General features: G+C 37.4%; 2 protein-coding genes across 3 annotated transcripts in view; one reads left to right on the top strand and one right to left on the bottom strand.

Annotated features, from left to right (window-relative positions):
- Positions 1 to 4,886, bottom strand: part of LOC127432325 (bifunctional 3'-5' exonuclease/ATP-dependent helicase WRN-like) — a 71,389-nt gene extending 66,503 nt beyond the window's left edge. For both annotated transcript variants that reach the window (XM_051683224.1, XM_051683226.1), the window contains exons 1-4: positions 4,776 to 4,886; positions 4,447 to 4,523; positions 3,154 to 3,272; positions 1,152 to 1,297 (exon numbers count right to left, since the gene is read on the bottom strand). In XM_051683224.1, the coding sequence (XP_051539184.1) occupies positions 1,152 to 1,297; positions 3,154 to 3,272; positions 4,447 to 4,503 (322 nt within the window). In that variant the 5' untranslated portion in view covers positions 4,504 to 4,523; positions 4,776 to 4,886. The remainder of the gene's footprint in view (positions 1 to 1,151; positions 1,298 to 3,153; positions 3,273 to 4,446; positions 4,524 to 4,775) is intronic.
- A 5,054-nt stretch (positions 4,887 to 9,940) lies between these two features.
- Positions 9,941 to 17,956, top strand: LOC127432646 (purine-rich element-binding protein gamma-like). Its single transcript, XM_051683966.1, has one exon. It carries the CDS (start codon positions 10,633 to 10,635, stop codon positions 11,605 to 11,607), a length of 975 nt encoding a protein of 324 aa, XP_051539926.1. The 5' UTR covers positions 9,941 to 10,632; the 3' UTR covers positions 11,608 to 17,956.
- The last annotated feature ends 2,012 nt before the right edge of the window (positions 17,957 to 19,968 follow it).

Below are 19,968 nucleotides of genomic sequence, written 5' to 3'. Positions count from 1 at the left end.
CTATTACAAAAGACTGCACGCTGTCATTGATGCTAAAGGGGGCAATACACAGTATTAAGAACTAAGGGTATGCAGACTTTTGAACAGGGGTCATTTCATTTTTTTCTTTGTTGCCATGTTTTGTTTTATGATTGTGCCATTCTGTTATAACCTACAGTTGAATATGAATCCCATAAGAAATAAAAGAAATGTGTTTTGCCTGCTCACTCATGTTTTCTTTAAAAATGGTACATATATTACTAATTCTCCAAGGGTATGCAAACTTTTGAGCACAACTCTATGGAACAGATATCCCACCTGACGGAGAGATCTGGAACATATAGCCCACCTGACAGATGTGGAAGAGACAACCCACCTGATGAAGAGATGTGGAAGAGACAGCCCACATGACAGAGATGTGGCACAGACAGCCCACATGACAGAGATGTGGTACAGACAGCCCACCTGACAGAGATGTGGCACAGACAGCCCACCTGACAGAGAGATGTGGCACAGACAGCCCACCTGACAGAGAGAGGTGGAACAGACAGCCCACCTGACAGAGAGAGGTGGAACAGAAAGCCCACCTGACAGGGAGAGGTGGAACAGAAAGCCCACCTGACAGGGAGAGGTGGAACAGACAGCCCACCTGACAGAGAGAGGTGGAACAGACAGCCCGCCTGACAGAGAGAGGTGGAACAGACAGCCCGCCTGACAGAGAGAGGTGGAACAGACAGCCCGCCTGACAAAGAAATGTGGAACAGACAGCCCACCTGACAGAGAGATGTGGAACAGACAGCCCGCCTGACAAAGAGATGTGGAACAGACAGCCCACCTGACAAAGAGATGTGGAACAGTCAGCCCACCTGACAAAGAGATGTGGAACAGTCAGCCCACCTGACAAAGAGATGTGGAACAGTCAGCCCACCTGACAGAGAAGTGGAACAGACAGCCCGCCTGACAAAGAAATGTGGAACAGACAGCCCACCTGACAGAGAGATGTGGAACAGACAGCCCGCCTGACAAAGAGATGTGGAACAGACAGCCCACCTGACAAAGAGATGTGGAACAGACAGCCCACCTGACAAAGAGATGTGGAACAGACAGCCCACCTGACAAAGAGATGTGGAACAGTCAGCCCACCTGACAGAGAAGTGGAACAGACAGCCTACCTGACATACAGGAGATGTGGAACAGATAACATTTCTCCTCTGATGCACACAGCTGCACTACAGCTACTTTCTTTGTCTTTCCTTTTGTAAAACTGGGCGGCCATTCCAGGTCAAACCCCACTGCGGAGCCTGATGCCAGACAACATCTGTAAGTGACACACAAGAGAGAGACATAAGATGAGAGAGAGGGTTATCAGATACCTTCCCTCAGGGCCGTAACCAATATAGACATTGAGGGGGACCCTAACAATCATATATGCCCCCCCCCCCAATAAATGATATTCTAAAAGGGGTTACAGAGTTTGGCAACCACTGATCTAGGGTGTTCAATATTAATAACATTTCAATTATTAACAGATTTATTTCTCTATTACAATACATGCATTTCTCAGTTTTTGTCATATTGTATATTTCAGGCTATTAGGTGATTTCCTTTTTGGGCACTGCAGAAATCTAATTTGTGGCAAAGAATATGTGGAGTGTGATCAATACCTGTTATTTATATAATTATATGTTAGTTGAATTTACTATATGAACCAAAAAAAAATGTTAATTTTTTAAACCAAAAGTTATTACATTTTAGGCCGTATTCACATTTAGAGCCCTTATTCCAAAACTGATTGCACCTTTAGTATTTTAAGGACCTCAAAAATGATCATTACATTTGTGACATCAACATCAATATTTAAGTACTTTTTTTACTATAAATTCTCCTACCTGCCTAGTGGGTGGCGAAATGCACAAAGAATGCAAATCGCCAAAAAACAAAAACAAAAAAAAGACAAATGTGAAAGTGGAGATTTATAATAAAAAAAAAAGACTTAAATACTGATCCGATTCTGAAAGCATGGATTAAACCACTGGAGTCGTATGGATTACATTTATGCTGCCTTTTTGTAGCTTTAAAATGTTGGTACCCATTAATTTGCATTATGAGGACCTACAGAGCTGAGATATTCTAAAAATAGTTTGTGTTCAGCAGAATAAAGAAAGTCACACATATCTTGGATGGCATCATGAATAAATGATGAGAGGATTTTAATTTTTGGGTTAACTATTCCTTTAAGTGCTAAAATGTACTTCAGTTACTGTGTATTTAGGTCAAACCTACACAGGACTTTTTGTACAGACCCTTCAGCATTAGGTCAGATAGTCATGTCAAAGGAGATGGTGTAAAAGAGCATCTTATGAAACATGCCATAAACATGTCCAGGCAGGTCATAATTCACCCCAAAAGCAAAAGAAAGAAATATTTTTGCATGAAGAAAATGAAACCTGTTTCTATGACCTGCCTTTAAATTATGCTTATTTAAATAAATAAAAGGTAATAAAAAACCATAAAGAATAATAGAATACACTTAATCATCTTTCAGTTCATACACAATCCTTTAGTATTAAACATTTCCCACCAACATCTACTCAGTTTTCTTACATAAAACAAGACTTGTAATATGCATAGATAACTAATATTGGCAGTATACAGTATTAATGCTATATAGCCAGGAGGGATCTGGCTCCCCCAACTGAGCCTGGTTTCTCCCAAGATTGTGTTTCTCCATAAACTAACATCTTATGGAGTTTTGTACTTCTTGCCACAGTCACCTTTGGCTCATTGGGGGCCTAAAGACAATCATTTTTATCAACAATCGCATTATATATTTAAACTGCACAATGAGGACTTAAGACATTACAGCATCATTTTCTGTTAGAGCATCATTTTCTGTAAAGCTGATTTGAAACAATATGTGTTGTAAAAAGCACTATAGAAATAAAAATGACTTGACAGGATATACAAACAAACTCAAATGATGAGAAGAACTGGGGGGGTGTCTTAAATTGTTAGGAAAATAATGTTACAACATAGCCTAAATAATCCCAATGGTCTTAAAATAGTCTTCATTTTCATTATGCAAAAAAACATTATATACAGTATATATAAAAAAAGATTGTGGTACAATGTGACCTGCACATGTTTTTCATGAGATTTCCTCATATTTATCACCTCAAATCTTCGGACAGAAATGAGCAGTCATGTCTTTCCTGGCTGTATATGACTGTTCCACCAAACTCCAGATAAGGAAGATGATCTTCCAGTTCATTCTTCTTATAGGCTCCTGATCTCTGTGGAAACACAAAACAATATATTTAAAACAATAAGAAAATCTGAGAAAAATTGATTTAAAAAAAACTACATTTTAAATGTGTTTTTACATTAGTCTTAAATCATACATAATATCTAAAGAGTACATTTTCACTGATTAACTATCTAGTTTCCTGATACAGCAGCAGCTTTTAAATGACAATGTTCTCTCTCAGATATATGACCCTGCAACAGTTGAATGGGAAAACAGAACATACAATCATATAGATATGGAGGACTGCCAAGTGCTTTTCGTACAGGTGAAGGACTTTCTAATTTTACAGTTTGTTTTCTGGGTTAGCAAAATAAGTTATTTTTTCACTTTGCACAATACTTCTCAATTCTGAATTGTACAACAAATTGTGAAATATAAACCACAAGATCTTTCAGGGCATCCTTAACATTTATATTTAGACAAAAGAATAATGATGCATTTATTGGCCCAAAAGCCATGACTGACTGCGGTCTTTGACAAAGAACCATGAGTATGTCAGTTTTCAGGAGTAAAGCTGGTATGCAAATGTCACACCATCAGTATAACACACTTCGGTCTCAGGAAACAAACCTAATCTATACACTGAAAGTATCACGCAAACTGTACAAGTTACATGCAGTGATGTTAAAACATCATAAAAGCTGCTTAATTTTCACCCTAACTGAATCTTCCTAAATGTCTGTCCTACACAACACATGCCAAATATATTGCATCTATGACATGATGTATCTTTAATAAGCTGGTATAAGTAAACAAGTATTTCTTGACTGTTGACCTGTGCTTTGGCTTGATTTGAATACGAGCATAATGCGGCAGGTGCCTCAGTAAATAATGCAAATAAGTTGCTTTTACTCCCTCAACCAATGGAAAACACACACATTATCGAAAGCACAGGTACAAAGAGGACTGACCATGACCAGGAGGATATGATACTGCACACAACATGACAACTGAGATTTCATGCGCTTGAAAGAAAAAGAACGGACTTAGATCAAACAGGTCAGTTTGATTGTTATGCTCTGTTTATATTTTTGGTGTATGGTTTGTGTTTTTTTTTTTTTACGTATGACTTATGTGCGGTAAGTGTTTCTGTAAGGTTTGTGCTCACTGTGAAAGGTTCACGTTTGTTATGAGTCTTGGTTAATGTTTAGTTTGCTCACGTGTTCTTCCTCATGAGGTTTGTTGTTCATCCAGTCAGGTAGAGTTCTGTCACCCATTACAGCTTCATTTAATCTCACTTTACAAATAAAGCATACAACCAAGTTAGTACGGCAACATAATAACAGTACGATTCAAAATAGTTGTTGTTTCGTAGTGATAACATTACTATTGCTGTTGACACTGTTTAATACTAACAATGACACAGTAATCACACCGTGACATCAGACTCCACATTTAACAGCGCTGCATGAATGTATATTATTCCGCCGCCTGCGTGTGCATTTTTTTCCACACTGTATATATTCCTCCGAAAGCTTTAATAACTCACGTTGTGTTCATTTGTGTTGAATATCCATTTGGAGTTGTACGAGAATCCTCGACCTCGAGTTCCTGTAGCCAAACTCTCCCGCCGCTGTGTTTGTGTGCTCGTTTGGGATTATATGAACCAGCGCCACCTGTGGGACTGGAGTGAAATCAATTTGATCACTGCGTTTTACGAACCTAGCGAGTTGAATGCGTTTGAATATGCGCATTAATGTCCAAAAATGCTGTTTAACCCTTGTGCGTCAATTTAAAAAAATTAGAGGTCCTTAGAGAACAAAAATGTCTACGTCAAAAACTGCCATAATAATGTTATATATTAATATTATTTTCCACTTTCAATTAGTTAATTTCTTTAACCAACATCAGTCCTGATCATAACTACCAAATATTCATTCATTTTCAGGATTTTAACCCTTTAAATGCCAGTTTGTTTACATAATATCACTGTTGTTTTTTTACACACACACACACACACACACACACACACACACACACACACACACACATAAATGTGTCAATACACACATAAAAAATACACTCTGACATCCATACCAACACACCCACACAATTTTATCTGCATCATTTATTCAATTGGCCTGCCGTGCTCTATAATACAGCAAACAGAAAATAAGAAAAAAGCATGTATTTTCTCCACAGGCTAAACACGACAAAAATGGCGCCATCTAGTGGAAAAATTTAAATAATTACATTTTGAAGCCAGGGCTCTGGAATGAAAGCATAATATCATAGAATTCATGATTTTGATTTTTTTCTTTAATGGCACTGGGATCAAATATTGCTGTTTTAATGGGTTTCAATTGGGACATTTTTGTCCTTAAGGTCCTGAGTGTAACTATTTTGTGTACACAGTGTATTATAGATGTATTATAGGAACTAAAGTTGAAATATCAAAATTCCCCAAAAAAATACACACTTTTGGCAAAATGTATCCCGTTGGCATTAACACAGACAAAATGATAAAAAAAAAAAAAAAATTAAAAAGACAAAAATGTCCCGAATGTCGCACAAGGGTTAAGTATGGAGCTCATTAAAATTTCAGACATTCACTGTCAGGGTGGTTTAATGCCAGTGGCACAGCTCCACTTAAAGAAGATGGTACACATGAGCATCATGCAACTAGTAATATATAGTGCATATTGTAGGCCCATGAGTTAGCATTTAACCCAAATATTTCATAAAAATTAAAAGGATATCATAGCCATGTCTATTGGAGGATACATTTGGAAATGCATCCAGTGTGTCACATCTCTGCATAAATCTGTTGTGTTCTTCAATTTTAAAGATTTGACTCAACCAATGTTGGGTAATAATGGGCAGTGCTGGGTAGTTTACTTCAGAATTGCAATCCGGTAATAATTACAAATTACATGACTAAAGTGCAAACAGTAATGTAATGTTAAGGATTACATTTATTAGGTTATAATCTATCAATGGGAGGGTGATTTAAAAAAATGTGTTATTTATTTTTATTTTTTCAGATAAAAAAAAAGAATTAGGGGGATCAATAAATTATGAACAATTTACTGCCTTTGCCTGATTAATATGTAATCATGTAATCCAATAAAAAGTACTTCTGATTATGAGTGTTTTAAAATCTATCCATCTTTTTTTCATTTTTAAAAGAAAATGAAAAAAGGCTGTGAGGGACATACAGTCTCTTCAATGGGCTGTACTGACATTTAAAGTGTTTTTGGATCGTTCCGAGGACAAAACATTGAAAAACTATCTTTCCAAAAACATTAATTAGACAAAGAACTCCAGACAACGTGAGTTGTGGAAAATCAGATGTGATCAAGGAGCTTTATACAGCTTTATACCATTCGTGCCATTGAAGAGACTGTAAGTCTATCCCTCACAACCTCATTGTCATTCCCATTAAAAATCAAATATGGCGCTAGCGTGAATACGTTTTATAGCGCAGACTGTGAAGGAGCATTTCATTAGTTTGACCCACTAATGTATATGCCCAATCAATGAGTCGTAATTTGAGTCTAAACATGACTTCTCGTTCGTGAACGACCTCACAGATGTGCAAGTTACCCGTAATATGACAGACACTTGGAAGGTCCTTTTCCAACTTTGGCCCAGAGAACACAACGGCTGTTTTTTTCCAGAAATTATTTGAAATGTGGACTCATGAGAACAGGGGCGTATTATGGCTAGCAAGGGCCCCAGGGCCAATTTTCTTTTAAGGTTGAGAAATACGCAATATATTTTCTTTGATTTAAGTCTCTTTTAATACCAGTTCTGTCATTTACAGTCAGATTAATTCAAACACACAGCACAGATGTGGTAAAGAAACCGCTCAACCGTAACACGGAGGCTGAACAGCCACTGTTCTTAAAGAGACACTACCATTTTAATGTTTGTTATACATAATGTAAACTCAATGTAAATACTACAAATTATGCATACAAAATGCATATACAGTATTTAAAGGGGCCATTATAATTTATGAATATATTTTAACTTCATCAAACACTTTTAAATATTTACGAATTTAACAAATACAGCAGGTTCCTACAGTATCTACACAAGAGTTTGGTGAAATTCGGCAAAGAGTTCAGGCAGTTCTGGCTCGCGCTGCTATATCTTTTTGAACTCATCTGAATGATGGGTTGCGTTCCATTCAGAAGTGATCATCCCAACACCCTATTTCCTTCAAAGACTTTACCCTCCATTGTGAGAGCTTTAAAGGGCTGAAAGGTGAGGGATCAGAATTATCTGTTATTTGGTCATTTTTTATGAAATTCTGTTTGGAACGATCCTACAGCTTGGCTACCATTATTATTCTTCCATCGAAAAGTCCTACTAAGGCATCATTTAAGCCTTTTCAAAGTGTCCAAAAATCCCCATGACTACATTACATTGACAGAATATTTATATGAGCTACAAGTGTTTTGGAATGTTTGTGATTTCAAATTTCAGCTGTCAAAACTTACACACAAGTCCTTTAATCTGCCTTAAGATGCTCTCTTCTTTCTTTCTTTCTTTCTTTCTTTTTCTTTCTTTCTTACTGTTAAACCTGTACAAATATTCTAAATTCAAGCATTTCAAACTATTTTAAACTTTCAGACAAGGTTTTGTCAGACCAACATTATAGTTTGTCTCAACTATAGTTTGTATCTAGTTTAATCAGTACTTTTAAACCACACAGAGTAAAATATTAATATTTTATTTTCCCCAACTACCTAAGCTAAGTTATTTTTTGTAATGTAGGGCAAACATGCAGTTAAAGCAATGAATAGTGTAATAAACGTTTTTTTATACAAAGAATTAAGCTTAATTATATAAAGCCTAACATATGAAATAATAGTCAAAAAAAATTATTTTTTAAACCTGTTTAAACCTATTTTTCTATCAAATAAATGTTAAGCACATGTTACTTGAATTCAATAAATACAAATTTTGAAATATCAGTAACAAAATAAATGTTATTGTTAATTTGACTTTATCAAAATCAGCAAAGATTTCACATAAAATGAGTGCATCAAAATATGAAGGTAGCTATTTTGGAAATTATTTTACAAGGTCTTCTACTTCCAGAAGATAATGGGAACTTTCACCAGGTGGCGTTATAAAATTAAAGAGTGGCTCAAAAAATTAATTAGGAGCTTTAATTAGAAACAGGAAGGCAAAAGGGTCCTATAAGAGGAACCTTGCAGACCCCTTCCTTGCTCTTGAAGGACTAGGCTTTTCTTTTTTTTTTTTTTTTTTTTTTTTTGGAGGCTTTTTATATTATAACACAATTGCCTCACTTGTTAAACATCTCCTGATTCCCATCACCTTGTTATTTCAACTTGTCAGATTGTTATTCATCCTAAATTGCCCCGTCTCAACTTTTTTGGAATGTGTTGCAGGTATCAATTTCAGGAAAATAACAAACAAAAAAAATTATATCTTCAAAAAGCAATGTTGCTGATTACGTAAAACATGAAGTACTATGTCTTTTATTCTGTTTTTGTTTGAATACAAGTCAAAGGTTTTTTGTTTTTTTTTTTTGTTTTTTTTTTTTGTCTTTTTTTTGTCTTTTTGTATGTATTGGCATTTTGTATATTGTCCTGACTTCTTTAGAATTGGGATTGTACATGTAGCATCATACAAAAACAGAAATTCTTAATCATCGATTGCCAATGCCACTGTAGAATGCACTATTATCATTCAACCATGATTAATTTATTCCACATGTGAAAACATCCAATGGACCCTTTTCATAGACTGTGATGACGCGTTTCTGCCTTACTTAGCAGCGTAAATCTAGCATTTTTTTTTTTTTTTTGCCATTTTAAATTATACAGTAACAACATACTTTATATTATATTACCCTGGGAAAAAAAAAGATTTACCACAGATGCGATGAGGTACATCTCTTGAGAGTGTGACAGTAAATGTGCCATTTCACTCTTCTGACATTTGTAAACCAGTCCTCTTTATTTTATTTTTTTTCTTCATTTGGAAAGTGGTGCAAATGTAATAGTGGCATTTTTCTTTTTATGCTGGAGCAAATGGGTAAGCAAAAATTGTATTTGTCGTGGTCTCCCATTCACCACTATCGAGGTTTACCCTGCAATTGTTAACTTTCGCATTCCAAAACCCTTAAATGTGAAAAGGGTCCATTACAGGGGATTATAATAGAGCAAACATTGGCTAATGATCATGATCTCAACATGGCGGCACTTATGATGTGCACCCATATGTAGAATAAAACCGTTTTTTGAGCGTACAACATTTTAAACAGTTCTCAAAAATATAATTGATTTCTGTTTAAAAGTTTAACAATTAGCAAAAAAAAAAAAAATAAAAAAAAAAATAAAAATCATAGGAAGTATTGAAATGTCTTAAATGTATTGAAGAAGACGCTCATGCAGTGGTACAAGTTTCACGCTTTTTCTCTGGTAACTGATTTAAAAAGCCATTCGTAACAAGATCAGCAGTCCACAGCTTTAACGATGTATGAACACATGCACTAAAATTAAAGTGTGTGTGTGTATATATATATATATATATATATGTATATACACACATTTTATCATTATTATTATTTTTATTATTATTATTTTATATTTATTTATTTTGCTATTTGCATATACATTACATTTTCTTTCATTCCCTCTGAGATATTGCGCATATTCACTCAGAGCAGCTTATTGGAATAGCATCGGATGCAAGTTTGAGTTAAAACAGTGCATGTCATCATTTAGCAGACCAATGTTTGAAAACCAGGCTACAAGTATGCATACTACAACACCGAATTTCATGAGTACATGACAGCAGTACGAAATAATGATACAGTTGATGATATATATTAAAAATAAAAACATTAAATACATGAATACTGAAGTAAAATGTGGATTTGTCACTACGTTTATTTATTGATCATGATAAGCATAATATCTCTTTTAATTTTAAACGAATGATTTTACGATTCTGGCCGACTGGCTTCCAGCATACTTTAAAGTACGTACTGTACCAAGTGTTTTAGTACGCAGCGTTGAGCTGCAGCTCTGTAGAGGGAGGGGGGGGTTGATGGGTCATCGAGTTCATTCGTCTCTCATTCGCACTAGAGCAGCAGCGCCCTCCATAGAGACCCGCTCTATCTCTCTCACTCCCGTTGGCAGGAGAAAAGTGTCATCAGATGGATGGTGAAACGCAAAACAAGAGGTTTTAAAATAAGGCGCAAAATGTACGTGCCTCCGCGCCACGCTTGACCTTTCATCAGGACAAAGAGAGTCGATGAGCCGCCGCTGCCATTTTCAGGTCAGTCGAGGAAACTCCGTTAACGGAATAATACAGCAGCACACGGTGTATGGAGAGCGGCGATGAAGCGCGGATCGCTGTGAATGATTATGGCCGATAATCACCGGAGGGGGGTGGACAGAGGCAGAGGCAGGATGACATCAGGATACTCGCAGCAGCAGTATGTGAGCAACAAAGCGTCAGACATACAGGAGCTCGCGTCCAAACGCGTGGACATCCAGAAGAAGCGCTTCTACCTGGACGTCAAGCAGAGCACCAGGGGTCGCTTCCTGAAGATCGCCGAGGTGTGGATCGGCCGAGGCCGGCACGACAACATACGGAAGAGCAAGCTCACCCTGTCCATGTCCATGGCACCCGATTTGCGGTACTGCCTGGGGGATTTCATCGATTATTACGCGCACATCGGGCTCAGAGGATGCCAGCAGGCGCCGCGGCCGGAGGAGCAGAGTAACGGCCAGGGCCGCGTGATGGACTCCCGCAGGAGAGCAGCGCCAGATCAGCCGGCATCATCCACCGGCTCCGCCGCGTCCGAGGAGCAGATCCACCGGGTGTTGAAGAGCGAGTTCATCGAGAGGGACAACAGAAAATACTATCTGGACCTGAAGGAGAACCAGCGCGGTCGGTTCCTGCGCATCAGACAGACCGTCACCAGAGGACACGGCACCATGGGCTACTACGGTCAGGGCATCGAGCAGACGATTGTGCTGCCTGCTCAAGGGCTCATCGAGTTCAGGGACGCGCTGTCTCAACTCATCGACGATTACGGCGACAACGAGCCCGACCGGGCCGCGCGAAACCACGACGAGTCACCTGAGCTGCCCGAGGCCGCGTCGTTCCGCGTCGACAATAAGCGCTTTTACTTCGACGTGGGCTCGAACAGGTTCGGCGTGTTTCTGAAGATCAGTGAGGTCCGGCAGCCCTACAGGAACACCATCACCGTGCCTCTGAAAGCCTGGGTGCGCTTCGGCGAGAACTTCATCAGGTATGAGGAGGAGATGCGACACATCTTCAGCTGTCACAAAGACAAGCGGACAGACACAGACGAGCACGATGATTGACGTGGTCAAAAGAAAAGTAAAAAAGTGAACCTCTAGCTCTTACTGTACAAGTTAACTCTGGACAACCACAACAGCACTTTCACATTCAGCTCCGTCGTGATCTTCTCCATTAATCAGTCATTGCTGCGGTTTATTTTCAGATAGACAGGATCGAAACGAGCTTACGTCTGTGCAGAGAGGCTCTGCTGAGCTTCGGTCTGGTTTTAATGTGTCTATTGGACTGGAGAGGTTCGGCTTCTTGCAGGCTTTCAGAATCGTGTGCATGTGAGAGAGAGAGAGACAGCTTTGCGTGTGTACTGTATATCAGTGTGATCGTAAATCAAGTACCTATGAAGGATTAAATAGTTCCTTTGTCATAAAGGAATATTGCAGGTTCAATACAAGTTAAGATCAATCGACAGGATTTGTGGCGAAATGTTGATCACCACTATAAATAATTTCGGTGGTTACAGTGAGACACTTACAATGGAAGTGAATGGGGCCAATTTTTGGAGGGTTTAAAGGCAGAAATGTGATGCTTATAATTTTATAAAAGCACTTACATTCATTCTTCTGTTAAAACTTGTGTATTATTTGAGCTGTAAAGTTGTTTATATCATTATTTTTGCGGTGGTTGTACGGTGTCATGGCTATGGAGCTGTAAAATTGTCTATAACTTTACACAGAAATGGTTAGTAAGTGATTTTATCACACTGAAATCATGTTTACATGCATATTGTTTACATCTTGTGGCTATACTTTTGAAAAAGTATTTAAACGCTCCAAAAATTGGCCACATTCACTTCCATTGTAAGTGCCTCACTGTAACCTCGATTTTGCTTTTTAAAGAAAAGCAGGGATGAGTGGAAATTAATTTGTGTGGTAGTCAACATTATACCACAAATGCTGTTGTTTGTACTTGTATTGGTCTCGGAATATTATTAATATACTGTATGTGGACACGGTGCAATGTATGTAAATTGGCAATCGACTAATGATCTCTTTAAGGGGTATATTATAATTTTTCCCTAACTAGAGGGTTAGGATTTGGTTCTTTGATATTTTGTTTATCAAAGGCAGAAATGAATGAGCTACTGTGTAATTTCTGAAAAGTGGTAATCATTTATTCTTTTTTTTTTTTCTTTTTAAAAAAAATTCCCACTACTTACTAGGTCCTCGTGGTGGCGTGGTTACTCACCTCAACCTGGGTGGCAGAGGACAAGTCTCAGTTGCCTCTGCTTCTGAGACAGTCAATCTGTGCATCTTATCATGTGGCTGGTTGTGCATGACACCATGGAGACTCACAGCATGTAGAGGCTCATGCTACTCTCCGCAATCCATGCACAACTTACCATGCACCCCATTGATAGCTCAGCACACCCTGGATTTGATCTCGTGACTCCAGGGGTGGTAGCCAGCGTTAATACTCACTGAGCTACCCAGGCCCCCAGTCATTTATTCTTTAACTTTGTCGATAACGGACAGGTTTTAAAAAATCAAAGATCTTATCAAGCACTCATGTCAGAAATATTAAATCAGTTCTACATATTCTACACAGTTTCATTAATTATGATCAACGGCCGGATATTTTGTATATTCATGGTATTTGATGGTCCAAAGCCTGGGAACGTTTGATGCTGTGTGCAGCTGAGAGACATCAATGCTTGAAGTTTCATCCCAAATAATCAAAAGAGCTGCAACACTTCACAAAACTGCACAAAATACTTTCTCTATCTTAAATGAGAAACCAAAAAGTGCATTAATATTTACCTGATCTGGAGAAGTTGTGTGCACACACTAGTTGGCTTTTTTAAAAAGCTTTGTTTGTTGAGAACCAATCACTTCACTTAGATCTGTTGTGATCTCAGCTGAACAATAACTAATCCATGATAAAGTTATTGGATTAGTCTTCTGTTCTGTTTGAGTCATTATTATATACATAGATTTATTGGATGAAATGGCCATGTCCTAAGTAGTGAACAATAAAGTCCAAAGTATACTTTGGTTTTGACGCGAGCATATAATTGTTAAAAAAATTAACAACAGGACCCAAACTATGCAGTTCAATTGCCATTTATTTAACAGATATAATAATCAACACAACCAAAACTGAACTAACTTTAAGTAAATAATAAAATAAAATCGATATTGGGATTTAAAGAATCGATTTCACAGTTGTTTAAATGAAGACTGCAATTTAATTGAAAAGTGAATATTTTTACCCATACCATGGTGAGATTTGAATTTTCTTTTTCTAATATATACAGTATTTGAAAGATTTTAAACATGGCTTTAAATGATGCATTCCAGCATTGTCCCACTTTCTGACCAGACAGATGCTGAAACACTTGATGACCATCATATTTGTGCAATACTTGATCTATCTCATCTTTTTTCCTCACTCCCAGTCAGTGGCATTCAACAAGAACTGTGTAAAAGCAACTAAAACATTATGTTTTATCTACATAAAAATATAAATGGGCTGTCAAATTTTGTTTCTTTCAAAGTAAAGCCCATTAACAGATTTTAAAACATCATTTTGAATTTAGAAATTAGCATAAAACACTTGAGGATGAAGTGATCTTTCCCTTGTGTAAGGTTGAGAAACAATTGTCGCTAAGCTTGGTGTTTAAAATGTACTTGCAGTAACAACATCCAGCTAAAAACAGTAGTTGTGTTCAAAATAAGTAAATACTGTAATACTTTTTAAAAATACTCTATGAAAATAAATGTTATTGTTACCCCGCAAACTGCTGCCGCATCCCCAGATGTCCCCCATGTTTTTAAAAGCTGAAATAGAAGGTCAGCAAAAGATACACTGGCTCGTAGGAAACAGTATTTCAGATTTTGGCATATGTTTACAGTATGTCATCCAGATATAAAATCTATACTGAAAATGGCCGTAGTACTATGCACAGTATGTGTATGGCATGTACTGAAGTTCCTTCAAATATACTACAAGCATTATGCTAGTGTAGTAGCTGCCTTCACTAAACCTTTTTTTTTTCTGGGGTTGTAGCATTTTAGAGGCCTGGATGTTCATGCAACTAGTCAGCACAACTAAACTAATATTAATGCTGATTTTAGGCCTTGGCCGAGTTGGTTTCTGTTTCTTTTGTTTTATTAGTACTGTTGTACTGTCTCCTAATTTAGGCATGTTCACATGTGCAATTATTGTCCAGCTGACAAAAAAGCAATGCATTTTGACACTTCTATTGATATTTGCTGATTCATATAGTTTTCAACAGCTATTCAGTACTTTTTTCTCTCTGTTTGTAAGTGTGTGTGTGTGTGTGTGTGTTTTACCAGAATATAACTGAGAATTATGAGTATATTTTATGGGTTAGTGTTAAGATCTACAAGAGACACCTCCCACAGGAAGCACTTTATTCAAACAGCACTTTGAGCTGCTGCACCTGCTTCAACACTGCTAAGAAGACTTGCATTTGTGTGCCGTGTGATAATAGTGACAATCACTCTCCCAGATTAACTCATTATAACACCTCAGCCATTCAAGAATACAGTCATCTGCTTGCTCTTTCTGGTTTATTTCACCAGAATTAGTTGTAAGTGCTATGTGTTAGTTCATAAGTATATCCAGGGCTCAACAATAAGGATTTTTTTCTGCTGGCCCATACAGGCCAGTACAGATTTGTTTTTTGTTTTTTTGTTTTTTTGCAGTTTTTCTTTTATTTATTTAAAAAAAAAAAAATGTTTTTATATGCAATAACACCTGGATATGATACAGCTTATATTGTATAACTCCAGGAAGCTAGAAATTAATATTGCAGATAATGCAAAGCAGAAATCCATACATTAGTGACTAAATTTGATTTAATTTAGCATTATTTGCAACAACAACATTCAGTACATCACAGAAAAACATATTTTCAAAGCATGAAAACACATGCACAAGAACAACTAATGATTTAGTACATCAATAGAGTAAGTGACAGTTCCACCAACTGGTTAGAAACTTTATACAAGTACACGTACGCAGATGTGAGCGCTTGGCCAACGCGAGGTCCAGTTGAACATACATAAAATCTGTGCCATTAAACTGGATTTGTTATTAGGTTGCTACAAATATATTAACTTTGACTTACTTGCTTAGCAATATTATCTTCAAACAGTTGCTCCGCCATGACAGCAGTTGGCCTGAAAGAAAAAAGTCACCGTGGAAGTGGACCGTTCACACTAATGTCTACTATAGCGCCCCTTGTGGCAACATTTAGAATGCAAAGTACTTGCATCATGTATTGTGGTCCACCATTTTGGTACGCGACTATGCACAAAATTGAGCTTGCGTAGCTAGAAGCGTCTGCGCTCACATACTTGCGTAGAGTATGTTTCGGCCTTTACTGTTGAGTTTTGTCTGTTTGACACCAGATTTCATTGTTCTGATTGTCTTGTTTGTTTGCTGTGATTGTCTGCACACAGATTTTCTACAACATTGGCTGCAACTACTAGATGCAGTATCTGCTAGTATTCTATTAGATTAACTGTGTTTTTTAAACCAGTTATTTTTCCCTTAATTTTGAACTTTCTTTTCAAATAAGGGCATCAAAATATTCATAACGTTACCCTTGAATGAAACATTTTACAATGACAGCGTTGAGGTCTGAATGGTTGTCCTCTTTAACCGATGAAGCAGTGAACGTGTGTATGGATAATCCATGTGCACAAAATCTGAGTAAAGGTTTGTTCACTTATCAAAGAATTGAGTAAACGTACGCTTGTTACACATGTATGTGCTATGCATGACCAGAAGAGAGCAGTGTTCGTATGATGTATTTCTTGTTTGATTTATAGATGGGAAATAATTATTAGATGATTTCTTTTTAATGTTTTTTACCCCCCCCCCCAATTTGGAAGGCCGTCTAAAAATGTTATTGGATTGCAGCTACATGTCTGAGTTACCGTAACACTTGAATTTAAAATCGAACTGTTATGCATAACATGAACTGAAATCATAATTTTCAAGCCATAGGCCTTAAATCATTACACTATGATTGTAGTGATTGAGTTTTGGTTCCAGGTTTGTTTGCTTTTCATCTATAGAACGTGAAATGTTTTTTTACGGGTTTTTTTTTTTTTTAATGTGGGAAAACAAAATGGAGAATTAATATAGATGGAAAAAAGTACTTTTGAAAGCGATGACATAAACAAAACAAAAAAGTGTGAAAATATTTCAAGTTGGACAGTTTCAAAATATTACACCAGAGATGCATACCTCTTTATGTGTTCTTGATAGTTGTGTGGGTAATGTGATGTTTTAAAAAAGAAATCTTCAGAAAAAAGTAGATTATTCAGAAACTTTTTGAGTTGTTTCTCTGTTATCTTTGTGTTAATTCCATCTGCAGTTAGAATAAAGAAGTATCAGTGTTTGTTAAATGATTTCAAAAGATGGCCAAATTTTTTTTTAAAGTTTCGGTGTATCTTTAGGTAATGTAGTGTCCTTCTGTAGACCCGTTGAATATTATATGACTCAAAAACAAGAAGAAATGGTTCTGTCTGGTAGCACTTTCTTTAATGTGGGTACTGTGTTCGTTTATGTTTAACATGTATGGTACAGTATGAATATTCCTTATTTGCCTTGTAATGTTTTTAAAAGGTGGAAACATGTAGGATACATATCTGAAGAAATATGACATTTTAAATACTAAGTTCATGCATGCCAACAGTTGGGTCCTAACAATCTTCAAATATTTATATGAAAAATGGTGCTATATGAGAACATATAAAGGTGCTGGACTGGACCCTAGCTGCATGCATGTTGAATGACAATGGAAACGGTAGAGTAAACCTGAGGCTAGACACTCAGGATGTATGACAAGATGTCCTTTCTCAACGCGTAACTGTAAATCATGCATACATGGTACAGTCACACTGCTTTGAGTTGATAGGTAAAGTAGAAGTGTTCACAAGTGTACACTTGATCTGTTTGGAGGCTCCCTGCCAACTAGTCTGGCTTTATTCAGCAGTTATGCTGTACGTTTACTTAGAAATTATAGATGACTGATTTGCCGTGGACAGAACGATGTTTGAAAGGTATGTTAATGTTAAAGCTAATTAGTCTTTTATAAATGACCTGTACAGCTGCAAAATGTCTGAATCGCCAGACAAGCAGGGAGCAAACAAACTACCCTGGCTAAATCTCTAACTTTACAGTAAATAATACAGCGCAGACAGTACTGTACATGATAAATATATTGGGCACAACTCTTATCAGCTGAGTTTGGACATGTAATGGTGGAAATCCTCACCAAAGTACAAGATGAAATCTGTTATGCTTATTTACAGTTACAGAATATTTGTGTGTACTAATTCCAGAGACAATCTAATAAAGTACAACTTTTTTATGTTTAAATTGTGTATCTATTTATTAACCCTTAGGATTACACTGGCAGTCAGTTTATGACAGTATGTCAAGTCAGCATGATCACACGGGACGTCGAATGTTCCAGTACCCTGACAAGCGTCATCTCCCATCAGACATTTTTTGCATAAATTCTAATGTCTTTACCTTTTCCTAGAGTGCTGATAGTGAGTTGCATCAGCAGACTCAGAGACATGGGAAACCAGGAAGCAATCGTGTTCAGGTAATCAATGATTAGCGTGATTTTTGGTAAGGTAGTAAGGTTCTCCTTCTCAGATTACATTTTTACTCTACTGACAGTTAGGTTTGGGTTTGGGGGTATGGTTAATAAAGTATGCATACCTGTTGACTGTAATAAATCAAATACAACTTAAAACACAACTTGCTTTAGAACTCGCTTTTGGTGACCCTCTGTGGGCATTTCACCTGGAAACTGGCTCACACTACCCCATATGTTCAAAATCACTCCCTACTTCGGCCACTGGGGGCAGTAGTTCTAATTTTGGTAAGCACAGACCAAATTCAGCTGAAGAACTTTCAAACTACTGTCGCCATATTCACAGTGCGATCTGTATGGTCAAGTGCATATTGTCAAAAAACAGGAGAATGTGAGCATGATGGTTTTAGTCATCTCTATCATCACAATTTTCCCTACTACATTTAGATTAAACAAAAGATAAAAACCAAAGAACTGTATTTGTACATAATTTAGGTTCAATCAAATATAACAAATGATGGTGTTTCTTTTCTTTTTTTTTTATTAATATTTTTTAACAAATCAAGGAGACATCTAAATCATATCCTTATATTTCCAATTTGAACAAATTCATATACTGCATGGCATGCATGTAATATGTGGATGGACAGACAATAATGCCAAACTTTCTTCTCTTTAGATTAGTTACGTGATTTGTAAATCTGTTGTTTGACTGCACAGAATAGCTTAGCAAATCTTAAATAATACTCTTTCATGCATGTCAGGAATAAATATTCCCTGTAACTTTAAATAAAGATTTTGTATTTTTGTTATCATTACTTAAAATGTTAAAAGAATGTTCCAGGTTCAGTACAAGTTAAGCTCAAGTGACAGCATTTATGGAATAATGTTGATTATCACAAAAAATTATTTTGACTCGTCTGTCCTTTTCTTTAAAACAAGCAAAAATCATCGTTACAGTGAGACACTTACAATGGAAGTGAATGTGGCCAATTTTTGGAGCATTTAAAAGGCAGAAATGTGAAGCTTACAATTTCTTTTCTCCCCTTTTTCTTCCCAATTTGGAATGCCCAATTCCCAATGCTCTCTAAGTCCTTGTGGTGGCGTAGTGACTCGCCTCAATCCAGATGGCGGAGGACGAATCTCAGTTGCCTCTGCATCTGAGACAGTCAATCCACACACCTTATCACGTGGCTTGTTGAGCACATTACCGCGGAGACATAGCACATGTGGAGGCTTCACACTATTCCCCACGGCATCCACGCACAACTCACCACACGCCCCTCCGAGAGCGAACCACATTATAGCGACCACGAGGAGGTTACCCCATGTGACTCTACCCTCCCTAGCAACCGGGCCAATTTGGTTGCTTAGGAGACCTGGCTGGAGTCACTCAGCATGCCCTGGATTTGAACTCGCGATTCCAGGGGTGGAACAGAGCTTTTTTTTAAAGAAAATTAACTTTTGATAAGTTATCAAACATAGAAAAACTATTCAGCTGAAATAAAAAATATAAGTCAAAAAACTACGCACCTCACATTAACAAACTACTGCTATGGAGTCCATGCTCTCGGGCGGTAGAGCTCAGGATGAGGCGGACCCTGAGTTGGCAGCCGTGCTTGGCTGTGCGACCGCGAACATCGGGCTGGAGTGGAACCCTCCACCCTGCCCTGAGCGTTCACGGCTAGATGATTGATTTCTGGGCTCGGAGCGCGACTCACGGCCGTGCCCTGCCCCAGTGCCCTTCTTCCCGGAAGTGCACGAGGAGCTCGCAAAGTTGTGGAAG

This window comes from Myxocyprinus asiaticus, chromosome 42 (genome assembly GCF_019703515.2).
Source record: "Myxocyprinus asiaticus isolate MX2 ecotype Aquarium Trade chromosome 42, UBuf_Myxa_2, whole genome shotgun sequence".
Lineage (NCBI taxonomy): Eukaryota > Metazoa > Chordata > Actinopteri > Cypriniformes > Catostomidae > Myxocyprinus > Myxocyprinus asiaticus.
The sequence above is the reverse complement of the archived record's forward strand: the minus strand, read 5'-3'. Positions and strand labels throughout refer to the sequence as shown.

Bases quoted from the DNA above. Each gene is read 5' to 3' on its own strand.
- LOC127432646 (XM_051683966.1), top strand. From the start codon at position 10,633: ATGATTATGGCCGATAATCACCGGAGGGGGGTGGACAGAGGCAGAGGC.